This window comes from Maylandia zebra, linkage group LG16, assembly GCF_041146795.1.
Source record: "Maylandia zebra isolate NMK-2024a linkage group LG16, Mzebra_GT3a, whole genome shotgun sequence".
Taxonomy (NCBI): domain Eukaryota; kingdom Metazoa; phylum Chordata; class Actinopteri; order Cichliformes; family Cichlidae; genus Maylandia; species Maylandia zebra.
This window is the reverse complement of record NC_135182.1, coordinates 12,179,322-12,198,276: the sequence shown is the minus strand read 5'-3', so window position 1 is coordinate 12,198,276 and position 18,955 is coordinate 12,179,322. Positions and strand designations below refer to the sequence as shown.

Genomic DNA, 18,955 nt, shown 5'->3' with positions numbered 1-18,955 from the left:
TAGAGGCCTACATGTTTGGCTATATGAGCTGTGAGCATTGACTGTGACGAAGTTTAACCACTGCATGTGTGTATATGTGTTTGTGCATCTGCTGCACTGTGGTGCTTGTCTCTGTGGTGAGCAGGTTAGACTCAGATCAGTATGTACGACTGACCAAGAAAGCTTGTAATTAACACTTTATTTAAAAGCGACCATCATTTACATTTAGAACAGAGGCCGACCTGTTCAGATGCCACCAGATCAATGATAAGGGATGTGTGATTTAAAGGACGGCACTGTATGGTCTTAGCAGCAGAGGTCTTACCTCACATACAGCAGCCTGCATCATGGCATCCAGACTCCCCTCTGGAGAGTCCAGATTCCCAGAGATAAACTGCTTTTTCACTTCAGCTTCGAAGTCATTCTTATTTGGTGTCAAACTAAGGACATGTCTGTAGCCAAAGGCAGGCTGACACTGCTGGTCGTTCTCATCACACGGCTTCTTCAGTTTTTCCTTGTTGGTATTCGTGTAAGGAAGGACTGTTTTATCAACAAAGGCACCAAACCCTGGAATTACAGAAATAGTAAGGTTTATAAAACATACTAAAAAGCAACAGTATAGGGCAGAAAAGATAATACATTTTGTGTTAACTCTTTGTTGACAATGGACTTGAAATTAATTTCTGACTTAGTTTCCATTCCTACCAAAAGTGACTGGGAGAGCACAAACCTCTGTAGGACAACCTCCTCCCTAATGAATGAACACCACTGTGTCGTTAATTAAAAGCTCTCTGTAGCCATATTTAGCTACTGAAAAGCAGGAGGTACATGTTACATGAATCCACCAGCAGAAGAGCCCTACACTCCACAGTTGATGCACTAATGCACTATTATAGCAATTTTAAAGACACTGACTAATTTGGATTTAAATGTTCATTCGTTGCTCTTTGGCTGGAGTTCCTGTCCACAGTTAGTAAAATCTGTGTATACCAAGTTGGGAGATTATGATGTAATGTTTTTACCTATTCTAGCATGGTTTGTGATTTTTCTCAGTGCAGCAAAAAGATCTGTTCCTAGTACTTGGACATTTGCCAGGTCATCCTTCATGGAGTAGGACAGATCCATCAGGTAGTAGAGATCCACTGGATGGCCCTCAGCTGCCTTAAAAGAAACATTGAATGAAACTGGAAGTCCTGCAAACACAGTTAAAAAAAAGGGAATGATTAAAGGCAAAACCAAAGCTACTCCCCCCCATACATACAGTAGAACAATATATGAACTGTAAATAGTACATACAGTACACAGCATACATAGGCACTAGTAATATACAGTGGGGCAAAAAAGTATTTAGTCAGCCACCGATTGTGCAAGTTCCCCCACCTAAAATGATGACAGAGGTCAGTAATTTGCACCAGAGGTACACTTCAACTGTGAGAGACAGAATGTGAAAAAAAAATCCATGAATCCACATGGTAGGATTTGTAAAGAATTTATTCGTAAATCAGGGTGGAAAATAAGTATTTGGTCAATAACAAAAATACAACTCAATACTTTGTAACATAACCTTTGTTGGCAATAACAGAGGTCAAACGTTTACTATAGGTCTTTACCAGGTTTGCACACACAGTAGCTGGTATTTTGGCCCATTCCTCCATGCAGATCTTCTCGAGAGCAGTGATGTTTTGGGGCTGTCGCCGAGCAACACGGACTTTCAACTCCCGCCACAGATTTTCTATGGGGTTGAGGTCTGGAGACTGGCTAGGCCACTCCAGGACTTTCAAATGCTTCTTACGGAGCCACTCCTTTGTTGCCCGGGCGGTGTGTTTTGGATCATTGTCATGTTGGAAGACCCAGCCTCGTTTCATCTTCAAAGTTCTCACTGATGGAAGGAGGTTTTGGCTCAAAATCTCACGATACATGGCCCCATTCATTCTGTCCTTAACACGGATCAGTCGTCCTGTCCCCTTGGCAGAAAAACAGCCCCATAGCATGATGTTTCCACCCCCATGCTTCACAGTAGGTATGGTGTTCTTGGGATGCAACTCAGTATTCTTCTTCCTCCAAACACGACGAGTTGAGTTTATACCAAAAAGTTCTACTTTGGTTTCATCTGACCACATGACATTCTCCCAATCCTCTGCTGTATCATCCATGTGCTCTCTGGCAAACTTCAGACGGGCCTGGACATGCACTGGCTTCAGCAGCGGAACACGTCTGGCACTGCGGGATTTGATTCCCTGCCGTTGTAGTGTGTTACTGATGGTGACCTTTGTTACTTTGGTCCCAGCTCTCTGCAGGTCATTCACCAGGTCCCCCCGTGTGGTTCTGGGATCTTTGCTCACCGTTCTCATGATCATTTTGACCCCACGGGATGAGATCTTGCGTGGAGCCCCAGATCGAGGGAGATTATCAGTGGTCTTGTATGTCTTCCATTTTCTGATGATTGCTCCCACAGTTGATTTTTTCACACCAAGCTGCTTGCCTATTGTAGATTCACTCTTCCCAGTCTGGTGCAGGTCTACAATACTTTTCCTGGTGTCCTTCGAAAGCTCTTTGGTCTTGGCCATGGCGGAGTTTGGAGTCTGACTGTTTGAGGCTGTGGACAGGTGTCTTTTATACAGATGATGAGTTCAAACAGGTGCCATTCATACAGGTAACGAGTGGGGGACAGAAAAGCTTCTTACAGAAGAAGTTACAGGTCTGTGAGAGCCAGAGATTTTCCTTGTTTGAGGTGACCAAATACTTATTTTCCACCCTGATTTACGAATAAATTCTTTACAAATCCTACCATGTGAATTCATGGATTTTTTTTCACATTCTGTCTCTCACAGTTGAAGTGTACCTCTGGTACAAATTACTGACCTCTGTCATCATTTTAAGTGGGGGAACTTGCACAATCGGTGGCTGACTAAATACTTTTTTGCCCCACTGTATACAGACACATAATTCAGATTGTTGTGATAGGGTGAGTTCATGCAATTTTTATAAGCACTTTCTGCTTGGAATGAATCTGTGAGAAACCAGGCCTGACATTCACTTAATATTGTAGGCAACATTAACCGATTCCACTGACCAGGTCGCAGGTCAAGGTCAATCTTCTGAGGCCTCATTTGGACAACTTGCCCATTTTGAGATGCAGACAGAGGATCATCCTTGGCAATGTTTCGTTTGTTTTTAGGGGAGATGATTTCATTCTCTTTGCAGCCTCTTTTGATCAACTCAGCTCTGGTGTTACAGCGCACTGCATCCTGTTCTCCATCTTTGGTGAAATTCTGCATGAAGGGAAGGAGACAAAAAAGAAAGTTCTTCTTCATAATAAATCTTGATACATATCACTTATCTGTGTCTTTTGCCCAAGTTTAAAAAGAATTTTGTCAATAATCCTCAAGTCAAAAGGAAAAACATTTTCCAGCGGCTTACACTCACTATAGTAGTGAGTGTAATGTACAGTATGAGCTCCATCAGGACAATATCACAGTCACATTACAATCACCACTTATTATAAAAGTTATAAAAGCACAAAAGTTTGCCTGATCGGTATTATCACATAATAACCATTTAATGATAAAAACGCATAATGTTCATAGTTGACCTCTGAGTTTAGATCCACACAGCTTATAGCATGAAACTGAAAAACCATTGTTAACATTTCTAAGATCTGCACCACTTGTCATATATATTTATCACTGCTTTCAATGGTCTGTATCACAGTGAATCATGGAACTGTTCTCATATCTCCCCTTTCATAAAGCCAGGTCCAGTGTATCCCTAAAGCACCATTCCTTTGTAATATTAGAACTGGACAAAGTCTTGCTATGGGTACAGCCAGTTAGCAAAATGTGGTTTTTGATGCAGCCTTGGTGAAGTACGATAACTGTAAGATTTTTTTAAAATGGGATATGCCATTTTTCCAAAAGTTTTCACGACGTTTACACTGCTGGGAAGGGTTAAGGAAAACCTCTAGAACATGGAAAACCTGGGCGTTATCAGCCATGTGTGTGGGTATGGTGGTTGTGTCTAACAAAGACAACAAAAAGCTAGGTTTGTGTGAGGATCTATCTGATTTGAAAGAGTATGTGCACTGTAAACTGTGCATACCAGCAGAGCAAAAGTGTTGTGTGAACTTGATGCCAACATGGGGTTCTGGTAGATTCCACCATTAAGTACCCAAATTCAATTACACACTTTACACTGTCTTACTATATCTTTAACTATCATCTTGGATTACCTCAAAACCAGAACTTTTCAAGCACATGAAGCCTGAAGAGGGGCTGGAAAACTGTGGTATGTTACATTGCTGATCTGCTGATATAACGGCAGGACCAGGAAGAGCATGACACTGGACTTAAAGTTAGTGGAATTAGTGATTACACAGTGTAGTCTGAATGTGATGCACTCCATCTCTGGTGCAGAAATATCCAATATCTAATAGTCACCCAAGTAACAAAACGTGCCATCATAGTAAGAAAGGAAGCTGACCTAATGTACTGGCAGTGGCTCAGTCTTACAATAAGTTCTGGATGTGAACCTACGATAACCTGAGAAGCAAAATCAAATTTGGTTGCAGGAAGTGTGAAGCAGCATGTGGTGTTTGACAGAATGGAAACCACATCAACTAATTAGAAAACTTGAGGGTCTATTGTGTGGATTGAAAATGAACTCAGCTGCGACTGAGGTGAAACACACGAGTGTGTATTTCTACTTATGTATTTTAATGGTATAACAGGTAATTACTGACATGCTACCACGGGTTCAGCAGTGGATTAGAGGACAGCTTTTCGTTGTAGATAAAACGCTCACGTTAGCACTAAAACAGAGACAGTATTTAGACTTTACATAAACTTTCTTTCTCACCAGTGTTTGGCACCATGCACAGTATGGCCCAGATTTTATACAGTCATCACAGGAGTTGATCAGTGACTTTGAGCAAACTTCGTCTTGTTGGCACAGCCCTGGAAAGAAACCCCCAAAAGTGTATCATGTATATCATGTTTATAGAGTCATTGACAACCTCAAAATCATAAACCGCTCAAACGTACATTTTACACATGCAGTCATTTTATTAAACATCACATTAAGTAAAAGGTAAAGGTTGATAAGGTTTATAAATTTGTGAATAAATATTGTAATGTAGTATTTATGCTTTACCATGTCTTCCCATCAGCAGGAGAATAAGTAATGGCATACACCGATCCATGTTCTGCTGGAAAAAGACAACAGTCAGCGGATTTAAAATTGCAGAATTTTCATAAAGGCAGAGACACAGGACAACTACAAAACTAACAAGATCCTATAAAATACTTCCTCATGAATTTGCTCACGCCCCAAGTATCTCTTATTATTTCCAAAAAGGTGCTCTTATACTTTGTAAACTCTGTAATATATTGTATTATTTAATGGATTCTTGGACCAACTGTAACCCACATCATTTCTTTAGGGATTATTAAAGTATTCGGATTCTAATAAATAAACCTTAATTGCTGATGAACCTTTCCTTTGTCTTCAAGCATCTGAACAGAAGAGCGCTGAATGCTACAAGCAGCACAGACAACAGCACCACCTTCAGGTCTGTAGCTGCAGTACATCTCGGCAAGTTGCTGCGAGGATTTGCGTACAGTTTGTGTACAGTTTGACAACATTGATTTAAAATGGCTGAAAAACTATACAAAACACACACACAAATATTCAGCTAACCATTCGTGTAACTGCTGTAACAAGAAGAAACATTTTACAAGTGTCCTTACAGCAGCATTAACTCACAGACTACATTAAAGACCATGCTGACATGTGTAACACACCCAACTTTCAGAGCTAACAAATATAATACCCAGTGCAAAGGTTTCCTGTACTCAACCACAAACCACCCAGTTTTGCGAAATGTGTCAGTATTCCACACCATAAAAGGTAAAGGGAAGAGTGAAGTGTTAGTTCATCAGTACATTTCCGCTTTCTGAAAAAAGTGCTCATGAGAAAGAAGGAAGCATTTCTCTCGTATGTGTCTATAAATGACTGACTCCACCAGCCTAAAAAGACCTTATCAAATGAGACAAATGAGGTTGGAGAGACTGAGGTGGTGTGTGAGACTTTTTCTAAAGCCTTATAGAGCATCATTTTAGTCTGAAACAAAAGGCCTCAAATTATCATTTGACTTAATTCAACACAGACAGAACACTTTGTGTTTACAGTTTAAAATTCAGTTGAATCCAGTGCGTGATGCAGCATCATCTGGCCCTAGCCCTACTGTGTGCTAATTAAACAACTTGACTGAAAGTGTATGCACCATACACACACACAGCATGAAAAGCTCACATTAGACTGTATTAGATTATAACATGAGCAGAAGAAAAAGAAACTTGATCATGAGCACACGTTACAATGCACTTCCGTGAACAGAACTTTATTGCTCACCCTGTGTTAACCGCTTTTTTATTCGATAAGATTCTACTCTAACTCTCCAGGTGACTGACGAGACAGATTTTAAGGCACTGATACTGATATGAACTGCTCTTAATCTGAAATTTAACGAGGATTAAGAAAGTGTTTTGTTGTGACTTTCTTTCTTCCTGTGTTGTCACTGTTGTTGTATTTAATGAGCTGGAGAAAAGTTCCAACCTGTTAACAACAAACATGATTCTGTTTAGTAATAATGTTAAATGTAATCGATTCAATATAGTCACTTCTGGCTCAGGAGATACGGTGATCATAACATTCCTATGTTACGGTCAAAGATACCACAGTGGAATTAGTTGTTACTAGTTGCAGCAAATGTAGCTTAATGTAATGTGTTTTCATTTAAATGACACTCAGACATGTGGAGGCTACGACTTAACTGCTGCTCTTTCTGTGTGCATGTATCTATCATCAGGCACAAGAAATAATCAGATAGTTCCTTTGTGAAGCTGACATATGATGCAGAAAACAGGAGGGGGTGATGATACAGCTTTGTATTAACTCCACTTAATACAACACTGACACAGAAACCCGGTTAAAAAATTGTGCAACCCTTTCTCAGAAAAATGTCAAGCAGTCAACTTCCCCCCAAAAACAGAAGCTTCTCTTCCGCACGCTGCTTATTATAACTTTAAGTGTCACAAAGCAGTGGTGTGGCTGCATTACATTAGTCTGGTTCTCTAATATTTTCTCAGTTTTTCACTGATGGTATAAACTATAAAGTTCGTTTTGTTCTTCTATAATAAACTTGCTTTTTTAATGTGAGAAGAGGCAACAGAATAAAATGTGACATGATTCATTAGAGGTAAAAATCTATTTTCAAACAGAAACAATTTCTTGAAAAAGCGCAACTTACCAGAAGCAGGAAGATTCAGCTCTGATAGCTGGCTGACAGTTACACTGAACACTATGTGGATGGCGAAACTCCGCCCTCTTAACAGGAAATGTGAAGCAACCAGTGTTAAAGAGAATGCGATGGGCTGGGCGAAATATCACAATTTGATGTTAAATATAGATGCTGCTAGGTAGAACAGCAAATGTGACACAGATGTGACTACACAAAGAGTACTCATTTTGTGTGGGTGTATACATCTAAAATAGAAAAATAGAAAATACATCTAGAATGTATGAAAAATAATTCAAACGAAAGGAGTATATTAACTGAACACAAAAGTACTCTAGGCACTCTTTTCCCTGGAAATCTGAAGTAAAAGTGTAACACCAGTTGTTGGGTTGTGTTACTTGTTAAAGAAAGTGTTGTTGTTGTTGTTGTTTTACTTTTAGTTAGACATTGCATGGTAGTATGCCTGCTAACTCATCATTTCAGGGCTGTTTGGGTTGTTGATTTTAACCACATCTAAATAGAAAGAACATTAACAACCACTATGTCACCTGTCCCAACAGGAAAACACAGCACTGGACCTGCTGTATGCTCTTAATGCATACACTGCCACTATATCCCACCTGATATCTAAAATAAAAACAGCATCTCATCACATACGTTCATAGCGGTACCTCTCCTGAGGAAGGGCCTGCTCTTTTCAATTTAATATATAATCGCACCAAATCAAACAACAATCATTTGAAGGTGTGCTATATTATATATTCTACAAGAATACACAGAAACCCCAACAATTAAACATTTCCTATGAGCCAGCACTTGGCGACAGTGAGAAGGAAAAAAACTTCCTTTAAACAAGAAGAAACCTCCGTCAGAGCCTCGCTCAGGGAGGGGCAGCCATCTGCCATGACCAGTAGTGATGTGTCATGAGCAGAAGCATCAGCTCTGTAGTGAATCAGAAGAGCCAACTCCCATCGAGTGAGAGCCAGGTCCCCACTTTTTTTTTTAACAAGGTTTGTTGTGTTGCCACATTACTTAACTGCCTTCCCACATACATCGCACACATCAATTTCTATGCTGAAATTGTGGTCTAATGTTTTGTGCCTCGGTTTCTCATTGGCTCAGACTCCTGCGGAGCTGCAGCAGGGACATAAATGAGAGACGGAAGGCCATTTTAGTTCCTATTAACAGAGTATTGCCGACTATCCTGCTAATTGCAGAGTTCACTTTTGTCTCTATGTCATATTTACGATTAAAAATCAAAAAAATTAGAAAAGTTTAATCATATTAGACATTGATATTTTCATATGGGAATTGATCCTGCAACACTGGTAATGAAAGCATCGATATTTCAGGATCACTACCCCTCAGTCAGTGAGTGAGATGGTAGACAGCGGTGAGGAGGAGAGCCCGAGTGCGTCGCAGAAACACATAAATATGACTGACACCAGTAAACGAAGCAGCATCTAACTGCAGTTTAAAGAAGAAGCAGATACTAACTAAGAGGAGAAACCGCATCAGCCCATCCGAGCTGAGGCATTTGTCAACCTGCACTGACAACAGACTGTTTGGCTGCTGAGTTTGGTTCTATTTCTGTTCTGTGGATTTGTTTGTAGTATTTTGTTTTTGTGTTAAATTATTAAAAGTTTGATAAAAATATTAAACAAAAGTAAGAATGCCTGCTTTCGTATCAGAACAAACAGACAAAATTACAATTATAAGGCTTCTCATTAAAACACTAAATGCAAAAAAGTTTATCAGCACACAAAGCATTCATATTTGCCAAGTAAGGCTAAAATATGAGGCTAAGTTTTTTGGGTTTTTTTGTATTTTTATTTAGTTATTTATTTTTTCTTTCTGTTTTGCTTCTTTTTCCTTTCTTTTTTTCTTCTTTCATTCCTTTGTATGGATATTTTAGTTGTTAAAAACCGAAGAAAAAGGAAAAATATATGTAGTAACAAATAGCTGAAGTTGATGGTATTGTACAATGATTCCTAATGTCAATTAAAAAAAAAAACAAAACACAAAATTAATCTGTTACCTGTAGGGCTGCCACGATTAGTCGCCTAGTCACGATTACGTCGACTATCAAAATCGTCAATGACTGATTTAATAGTCGACGCGTCTTTTGAAGCTTTGTAAGATCACAAAAGACGCAGGAATAAGTAGTAGGATTTAAGAGTGTAATAACGGACTGAAACAGAAGATGGCAGCACTGCATGTACAAGGATGCCAGCTGCCGTTAAACCCCAAAGAAGAAGAAGCTGTGTCCCAGAATTCATAGCGGAGCCCAGCTCAGTGTCCAACAATGGCAGCAGCTAGTTAGTTTTAATATAACTCTTATTATTCTTTCTCGGTCACAAAATAAACGTTTAGCATATTTTCAGGCGAGAATGTAGCTGTGTAAACCTCAAATATCTGCTCAGTTTATCAAGACACCACATATTTTCAAAAGCGCTCCGACGTCTTTTTAAGGACAAAAACCTGTAGAAAGTGTCAGAAACAAGGCAACATAAAAAGAGCATGTAGAAAGAGAGCATACAGAAACAAAAATCTGAAAATAAGTTTCAAGGACAAAGAAAAACAAGTGCAAGTTAATTGGTGTACTTGCAAGGTACTTGCAAGAGAATGCAGCTAATTCTGATCGCATGAATACAGATGAAGATGACTTATCATGCTTAGATTTTCATAGCATAACGGAAATGGACGGGAAAAGATTACGGATAACAAAAAAGAAGTCTGGTGTAAACCTGAAAATGGAGCTGGCTCAGCTTTGTCAGGATTTCGGGCAGGTCATGCCAGACGTGATAGTTCACGCTGATGGACATAGGAAGTGTTACAAACAGCTGATCGGATCGGCAAAGCGTGTTTCTGGAATATTATGTTTTTGTTGCTGCAAGTGCTTTTTATGCAGTTTTTGCAAAGCTATATGTGGAAGGAAACTGTGACCTAGGACAAGCTGATGGCATAAGATGTAAGTATAACTCCTCCGGTTTCATATGCAAAAAAAATTATTGCGCTAGCTTACGTGGTTGCAGTGCTACCGGGATTTTAAAATAGTTACGCAAAATGGAGCGTGTCCGCTCCAACCGGCTTTAAAGGGTTAAATAGTCCACTTAACCAAACAATTTCTCCTCTGGACTATTCCATTCAGTAGGTAGGTAAGATGAACATTATTATATTCAAACCTCTAGTACTCCTCTTTACTGGCAACCTAAACTCTGTGGTGTAATCAATACATATTACAACAATAAATCTATTTCTTCATAAACCCTCTAAAATCAACTTTATTAAATTATAAGAGTTCTTCCCCTTCTGCACTTGGTCTCTTCCTGTGACCTCAGATGAACCTAGAAGCTATAAAGCAGGAAGTAAAACTACATTTCCTCCTTTTGTTTCTGGAAGACAGGTAGGTAAGGTAAGTTCTAAACAATACAAATTAACAGTTGAAATAAAGAACATTAGTGATGGCCAAATGAAGCTTTCTGAAGCATTGAAGCTTGTATTGAAAAACGGTTCATTACTCGGAGCTTTTCAACACAATCCTCTCTGGTGACATCTGGTGGTCAAAAATATGAAGAACAGCTTGAATCCACAAAAGAAAACCAACTGCTTCGTAATGATTGCTCACTCGACAAAGTGGAATTCTGTCTGATATTGGGCCACCGTTGTGTTGCTTTAAACGTGTATTTTTTGGGGTGACAAAACTGCTGTTTATTACTTTAATAAATAATTTTGACCAGTAAACTTTCCTTGTTTAAATATGCACCATGGTGTGGTCTTTCTTTGCTTGTGACTTCTTGATGTTGGTAAATACAATAATTGAAAAATACCACGTTACATATAATATACATATAATAATGTACAACACATTATGGAGTATGCTTCTGCTGTGAGGTCCCGCCTCCAAGTACTTATGCAGTTAATCGCTAGACGGGTGTATTTATAAATAATATTACATTAGGGAAATTTTCCTATACATATTTTTGACCTGGGGGTAGAATTGATTGTGAACTGGAAAGGGAAAATGCTTATAAACTTGCAAATTAAAAACATGATGCATTTAAGGTAACCCTTTTCCATTTGTATTTAAGAAGAAAATTTGTTCCACTGTACGATGGCCGAACCTGTTCCTTTTCGTGGAGATAATTTCTCCTGACTTAAGGAAAATCCCTTCACATGGAACAGAGGAGGCTGGAGTGCACAGAAACTGGTAGAGATGCAGTTATACATTCTAACTGGGCCCCACCAACTATCACCTAAAGAGAATAAATAAATTAAATTGCTGCACATTTTGCAGACTAACAGTTTAAAATTATTTAAAACATAAAATATATATTTTTATAACATTAAATGTAAAGAGTCAAATAGAAGTCTTTCTAAAGTTATTTAATGATATTTATATTATGAAAAGCAGATTTTTGACATTTGAAGTTTTTCCCGTTGTCAGATAAAATAAACACGCACAAAACAAAAGCAAACAACAAGAACACAAAGCTGGAAAACCCACCCGATTGACCAAAATCAACTAAAAATACTCCCACACAACAGAAACTCCTCTATTCCTCGCTGGCTCCAAATCTCTCAATAGAAATATCAGTGGTTTGCTATCTGTAACCATCAAAACGCTCCACAAATCCCGCGAATGTTTCACCTGCTTATAAACCATTGAATCAGATACCGAAGCAGTTAGGTTGTAAATGAAGCTTCAGACGTCACTGATCACGTGATTCTGGCCAAACGAATCAAGCTTCGACACAGTGCTTCTGAAGCAGTGAGTTGATTTTTTTGACACAGGCACCGGAGCGTCAGCTTCAAGCGGGCCATCACTAAAGAACATGTTAACTTAACAAACTTGTAGGAATTGATTTAAACCAAGATCTTATATTATATAATCTGTAAAAGTGCAAAACATAAACAAACCCGGGATAGTAGATGTTTGCCTATGGCAGACTATATATGAAATATGGTTAAATCAAAACAAGAATGTTAACTAAGAATATAGACAAGTGGTACTCTCACCCACTTTGTCACAACCTCCTTCAATCAAATCTACAAAGCGAAGTGCAGATGCAGAATAAATAATTTAGCACACCTTCAAGCAAGACACCAAGGAGTTTTGATGTAGGACAACAAGTGTTAGTACGTGATTATTGAGAAGCGAGTGGACACCTAGACAGTCAGTAGAAGTGGACCACTGACGTCTGACGTGGACACTGGAGACGTCATACTGATCAAATATTGAATGTTCAACCAAAGACCCTGATCAGCTGACATCCAACAATCAAGACACAGTTTGTTCACCAGGAATTTCTTGTTGGTTATCTGCGCGTGGACACTTCACTTTTGTTTATTATCTGTTTAGTCAAAGTGATTAATGGTTCACGAGTTAACCTATATCTGCATCTTTGATATAAGCTACACTGATGCAAAGACACAACAACGGTGACATTCCACCACCAAACTCCCAGCATGCACCAGAGTGAGTGAGAGAGTGACAGAGAGAGAAGATGATGACAAACAAAGATGCGTGTTCCTGTCAGTGAACCCCAGGAAGGCTGCTGGTCCAGACAGAGTATCTGGCAAGGTGAGGAGAGCATGTGCCCACCAGTTCCCCCACAGCGGCTGCACTCCCTGAGGGTCCTCAGGAAGTACAAACTGAACTCTAACCTGCACCACAGCATGGTACGGCAGCTGCACTGAGTTGGACAAAGTGAGACTGTAGTGTAGTAAAGGTAGCATATAAGATCATTGGCTGATGAGCACAAAGCCATAACCACCCTGAACTCACACATGCACTGAAGACACAGTTTCACCCCCCATTCCAAGGATTTCCCTCTATAAACCACCAGTGTGCAATAACCCAAACTGTATATAACTCTATTTATTTACATATTTATTTTCTTTCTTTTTTTTTTTTTACCAGATTGTATTTTTGCACATTTTTATACTTTTTCTGTAAATACTGTTCATATGTATATAGCCCCCCACATGTTTGCACTGAGATTCTCTGTATCTCATTGTACATCTGTATAGTGAGAATAAAGGCATTGTATTCATTTAGGATCACGTGACTAAGCCCACTGTCACACAGGTCGGTGTAAGAAAATGTGTATTCTTGACCAGCTGACAAAAACCTCCTTGTGACTTTGGTCACCAGCTTATTGCTGCAGTCTTAGTCTGAAGGGAAGTGAGTTGTCTACAGTTCTCTGAGCTATAGTGAAAATGCGAAAGTACAGCCAAACCTGAAATGGTGATTGTTTGCTTTTAAAGTCAAAGCCGGAATAGAGAAAAATGCAGATCAGTGCCTGCCAGTAGTCAGGATTAAAAACCTCCAGTTCATGCAAATGTATAGGGTCATCACGAGGGCTTCAACTCAAATTACTTAATTATATTTTTTAATAAATTTTTTTTTTTTAGTCGTCATCATAAACACGAGTCTTTCACCCACATTTAAACCTAAAACTGACCTGCCAAACATACATACCTATGAGCAAAGTGCAAATGCAAAATATGGCACCATTAAGCCGTTTACTGAGTCAGTGATCAGCTACTACCCCTTTTGTTACTGGGGCGGTGTTACTGGGGTTGTTAAATACACACACACACACACATACATACATACATACATACATACATATATATATATATATATATATATATATATATATATATATATATATATATATATATATATATATATAATTATTATTATTATTATTATTATTACAAACATAAGAAATAAAAATACATGCAGCACATAATGTAATTGTTATGAGGTATTTCTGATGGTCCGGGCATAAACAGGAAGAAAAGGTGTAGTCTATTGATTACTGGGTAGTGGAAAGGGGGTGGGATTAAATAAGTTTATGCTTCTTCCTGCTCCTTTTTGATCATGAAAGCTTTTTGTTGTTGTTGTTGTTGTTGTTTTGCTTTGTTTGTCTCTTTTTATTTCTCCGTTGTTGTACTTTAAAAAAAAAAAAAGGAAGATTCAATTCAATCCCCGAAAGGGCAACAAACCAACACATTTTTCCTGATAATTATCCTGTAACTTTACTGAATAAAGAAATAAAACCTCCAACATTTCAGGGGCAGACATTCGTTATAAGAACTGTTTGTGAACTAAAAATCAAGAATGACGGATACTATTTGTCCGTGACTTGGAAAGCCCGGTGCGTGCTCGCCACGCAGGGGAAACAAATTCTCTCGGGGATATCTACCGTGAGGTTGACACGACACCTGGACGGGTAGCGTTCCAGAGCAACGAGAGACGGTCAAACCCATGTGTGGTACACTTGCTTTTCAGGAGCTGCTACCGACAAACCAGGAAATAACAGCTGAATATTTCATCTGTGATACTTATGAGGTTGTGTGAGGATATGCTGAGCAGTGCAGCATCAAAAGCAATGAATTCGAAGGAAAAATGAGGACGGAGTCAACAACATCCGTAAGTTTTAAACACCGATACACAGTCCATCCTCTCTTTCAAGGCTCACTTGGTCAGTGGCGTGATGACGTAGGTCACGTACCTTCACGGCGAAACTGTGCCACCTTGTGGTGACAACTGAAATACTGCGTTTCAGTTAAATAACAATAACTACAACGTAGCCCAACACATTTCACAACTAGAGAACACAAATTGAATATCTCAGCATTTTTGGTCTTGACCAATAAAATAGTAAAAACTGTCTCGACTTTACCTGGTGATATTCTCATGCACGAGGCGACCGCGAAAACGCCAAACAAACGTCACCACACCGATTCAGTTCACACGACGGTAAGAGCCAACGATCTGGAAAATCTTGTCTTCGTTTTTACTCCTCCGCATTTTGTTGCTCCGATTCACAGCGTTCACAACTAAAGTGTGCAGTTTGGTTTGTGTGCACTCAAACAGAGTCGAGTCAACTACTGCCACCTGTAGCCAAGTGTCACAGACTACAACCAGACACACATCTCTGTCACCGCGTTTTTATTCCCGTGTCATGCACAATACATTTGTAACTTTGCGTTTTTCGTTGTGGCGTCATGCAAAAAAAACTTTAAACTAAGTGAAATTGTATTGTGTATTTATTTTTTGCCCTTCATTGGTAAGAAATACCTAATTGTAGCTATACACAAACTTCTAGAAATCACCACTCCTATTCACAGATGAAATAGTCAGTGTTTATTTCCCTGTTTGTCGGTATCCTGAAAAGCAAGTCTACCGCATTTCTGTTTAACCGTCACCAGTTGATCTGCGACTCCAGTTAATCTCGAACACCGGACACGCTGAAGGTCTCAATAAAAGAAGAAAACGAATATTAAACGATGAGAAAACTTTGTGTTGTGGTACGGCTACTAAGAATAAGTATTAAGTTTGAATCTGAAACGAAACGAAAACCGAAAGTGAACGCCTTGAATTGGGTTTCCTGAGTTGTTGTTGTCGTTGTTTTTCCTTTTACTAAGAGTCAATCTGGGCTTCAATCAGTGTTCAGTATTTTCGTTTGTTTACATCCTGGGTGTTGGTTTGAAGTGTTGAGGACAAATAGCAAACTGGATCTGAATTCACTTACTCTAATATGAAGATCAGGATAAATGGTCACATAAATTTGGTCATCAACTCTGTATGTTAACTCAGGGTTTTCCCTGCACTTTCATAGGAAAGGGGTGGTGTTGGCAGTATCTGACCAGTCTAAAAGGGGCATTTCATTGGTCAGCTACATCAGAGATATTATCTAATGGTGGTTAAAAATCTTTATAATGATCTTATAGCTGGAGTATTACCTGCTCTGGAGCAGCAAGGAGTGAACCACCGTCAAAGAATAGAAAATCCAAGGTTAACCCAGAAGTAGTAGTGTATCTCCCACTATTATTATTATTATTAGTAGTAGTAGTAGTAGTAGTAATAGTAGTAGTAGTATGTTAAACTTGTTTCTGTCTTACCTCACTATATTGTGCAGTTGTTAATATTTAGATGGTTATTCCTTGATTTTGATATTAAATGATTTTATAATAATAATGTTAGTGCACTATAGCATTAATAGATCACCATAAAACAGAACGCCTGCACTGTTCTTGCTGTCCTCATATCACATTTGTAGGTAGACTAAAGGACTTTTCTATAGGAAACAGCAGGCTAGATGGAGCACAAAGAAACCTTATTGCAATAGCAAAGTTATTCAGAACTAAAGCTGCTTTCCAATAGCAGGTTGGTAAAAGTCAAAGCCTCTGGAGGAGACTCTGACAGCACAAAAACAAGAATGTTGCGTTAGCACTCACCCTGCCTCAGCTCCACTTTTCCTCTTTCTGCTCTCAACACTAAATGGAGGCTGAAAGGACTTTCACCTTGGCTGCCATTTTCTCCTCCCATCTGCATTGACAGGAAATATTTTTTACCCAAAACTTTATTAGCAAGTATATACAGAACATCTTAATGTCAGGAATAAAAGGGAATAACAGTGGAGACATACTAAAAGAATAATAACAGAACAATAATACAAAATAAATATAATAGATAATCACAACTTTACATAACATTTCTGCAACATATCATTCATTTTAATTGCCTCTTTGTTTGCAAGTACTTTGACTGTGGTGCTGCATTGGAGAAGTTCTTGACAGACGTGATTAATATGTGGTTTGGTGAATATGATATTTTCCCAGGAGCAGCAGAAGTTGAATGAAGCAGGTGAAGTTTTTTTTTCCTCAAAACATGATACAGTGCCCTCATTGAGTTATTTGTTAAGTTTTCTGCCTAATATAATGTTGTAAACAGTGATGGGAATAACAGTGTTACAAGTAACACTGTTACTAACGGCGTTACTTTTTTCAGTAACGAGTAATCTAACTAATTGCTATTTCTATCGTTACAACACCGTTACCGTTACTAACAAGAAAAAAGCGGTGCGGATGCGTTACTATTTTTTCCATCTGTCTTCCGCTTACTGGGAGGTAGGAGGGCAAAAGAATCGCACGAGTGCTGCTGATTGGCTGGGTAAGAGTAAGGTAGTCATTGGAAAACCAATCAGTGGTAGACTTGGGCAGATGTTCACATACAAACAGATAGCACAGTAACAAAAATCAATGGATAATTCGAAGTTAGCATTTTTTTAAGTGGCGGTACAGACATTTTTCACTCAAAGAGATAAAAGGCAAGAATCTGTATGTAAAATGTAGCCTATGCCATGGAACAAAGTGCCTTTCCACATCAGTTACAAGCAATTCAAATCTTACGAAGCTCAACGGCACATGCTTCAACAAAACTGGTCGCCAAGAATGATGGTGTTGATGCTAGCAGGCACAGCTCAAACCCAGGTGAGGCTAACATGAGCTCAGCGAGCAATGGAGATGGAGTGACGCAATCCAAGCAGTCTAAGCTCGATTTCTCTTCTCCACAAACATCTGTGACTGTGACACAGACTGAATTAAACAAATTGATAGCCAGGTATGTCGTTGAGAACATGCTGCCTTTATCAACAGTCGAGTCAGATTCCTTCAAGTCTCTTATTGCCAAGATACCAGCAACATTCACTCACACTATGGCATGTCCCACAAAATAACATCAACTGTGATGGACAATGGCTCTAATTTTGTCAAGGCCTTCAAAAAGTACCAGCCAGTTTAGGAGGATGACTCTGAGAATGATGAGGATGAGGTAACTTTTACAAACAGTGTTGGTGATGATAATGACAATGATGATAATGTAGGTGTGATGATCACTCTGCCGCCACACCAGAGATGTGCATCGCACACATTAAGTCTTGTTTCTTGTAATGATGTTGACAAGTGGCTACTTTCACAATCAGAAACAAAGGCAGTATATAGAAGTGCTACCACAAAGTGAACAGGGTTATGGAACAAGGCCAGTCGTTCAACAGTGGCTGCAGAGACAGTGGATGGCATTATTGGAAAGAAACTGCTAGTTCCTTGCACTACAAGATGGAATTTGTTTTATGATTCCTTGCCTCAAATCTGTGAGATTTCTCTGGTTGAGCTGAACACCATCTTCTCCAAGTTTGGGTTGACCGCCATGACAGAGCGGGAACATCAGTTCATCAGGGAGTACTGCACTGCCATGAGGCCACTTACAGTGGACCTGGACATTCTTCAGGGAGAAGACAACACTTTTTATGGGATACTGCTACCCACACTGGAGACATTGATGTTTAAGACCCTGGAGTTGAGCAGTGACCTGCAAATTCTTGAAAATCTTCCAGAGGCAGTCGTCACAGTAAGAACTTTAAAAAGAACAATTATGAAAAATTTAATGTCAAATGCAATATATTTTTAAAGATGCACATGATATATAATGTGGTGTGTGTGTTTATGTGTATAGATAGGTTGTATAATATATGCTTTACATACTTTACTTTCAGAAAACAAGATTTTCAGAGGTGTTGGAAAGTGAAGATGCTCTCTTGGCTGCTGTGACTCTGCCCAAGTTCAAACTACATTGCCTGCGGACACAGGAAAGGAAAGACAAGGCCAAGGCAAGTCTGCTGGCAGGGTGCCGGAAAATTGTCCTTGACAAAGACCAGCGAGCAGGTACCAGCACACCAACATGCCAACTTAGCACAGACTCAACCACAGAGGATGACTTTTTTTCCTTTGAAGATGAGGACGACACCTCTACTACTGCAGAAAGTCAAGTCATAGATTATTTCAAATCAGGATCACATGGAATGGACTCTCTGAATAGATATGTAC

General features: G+C 39.1%; 1 protein-coding gene across 5 annotated transcripts in view; it reads right to left on the bottom strand.

Moving 5' to 3' along the window:
- The window catches only part of itgb2 (integrin, beta 2), a 29,630-nt gene extending 13,018 nt beyond the window's left edge, over positions 1–16,612 (bottom strand). The window contains exons 1-6 of one of the 5 annotated variants that reach the window (XM_004569853.5): positions 16,529–16,612; positions 5,128–5,179; positions 4,834–4,931; positions 3,053–3,251; positions 1,002–1,172; positions 305–546 (exon numbers count right to left, since the gene is read on the bottom strand). In XM_004569853.5, coding sequence (XP_004569910.2) covers positions 305–546; positions 1,002–1,172; positions 3,053–3,251; positions 4,834–4,931; positions 5,128–5,176 — 759 coding nt within the window. In that variant the 5' untranslated portion in view covers positions 5,177–5,179; positions 16,529–16,612. Of the gene's footprint in view, positions 1–304; positions 547–1,001; positions 1,173–3,052; positions 3,252–4,833; positions 4,932–5,127; positions 5,183–7,285; positions 7,322–14,970; positions 15,182–16,528 lie in introns of those variants that run through there. The other 4 variants (XM_004569852.4, XM_004569851.4, XM_004569854.5 and 1 more) reach the window with 4 other exon arrangements.
- Between the last annotated feature and the right edge of the window lie 2,343 nt (positions 16,613–18,955).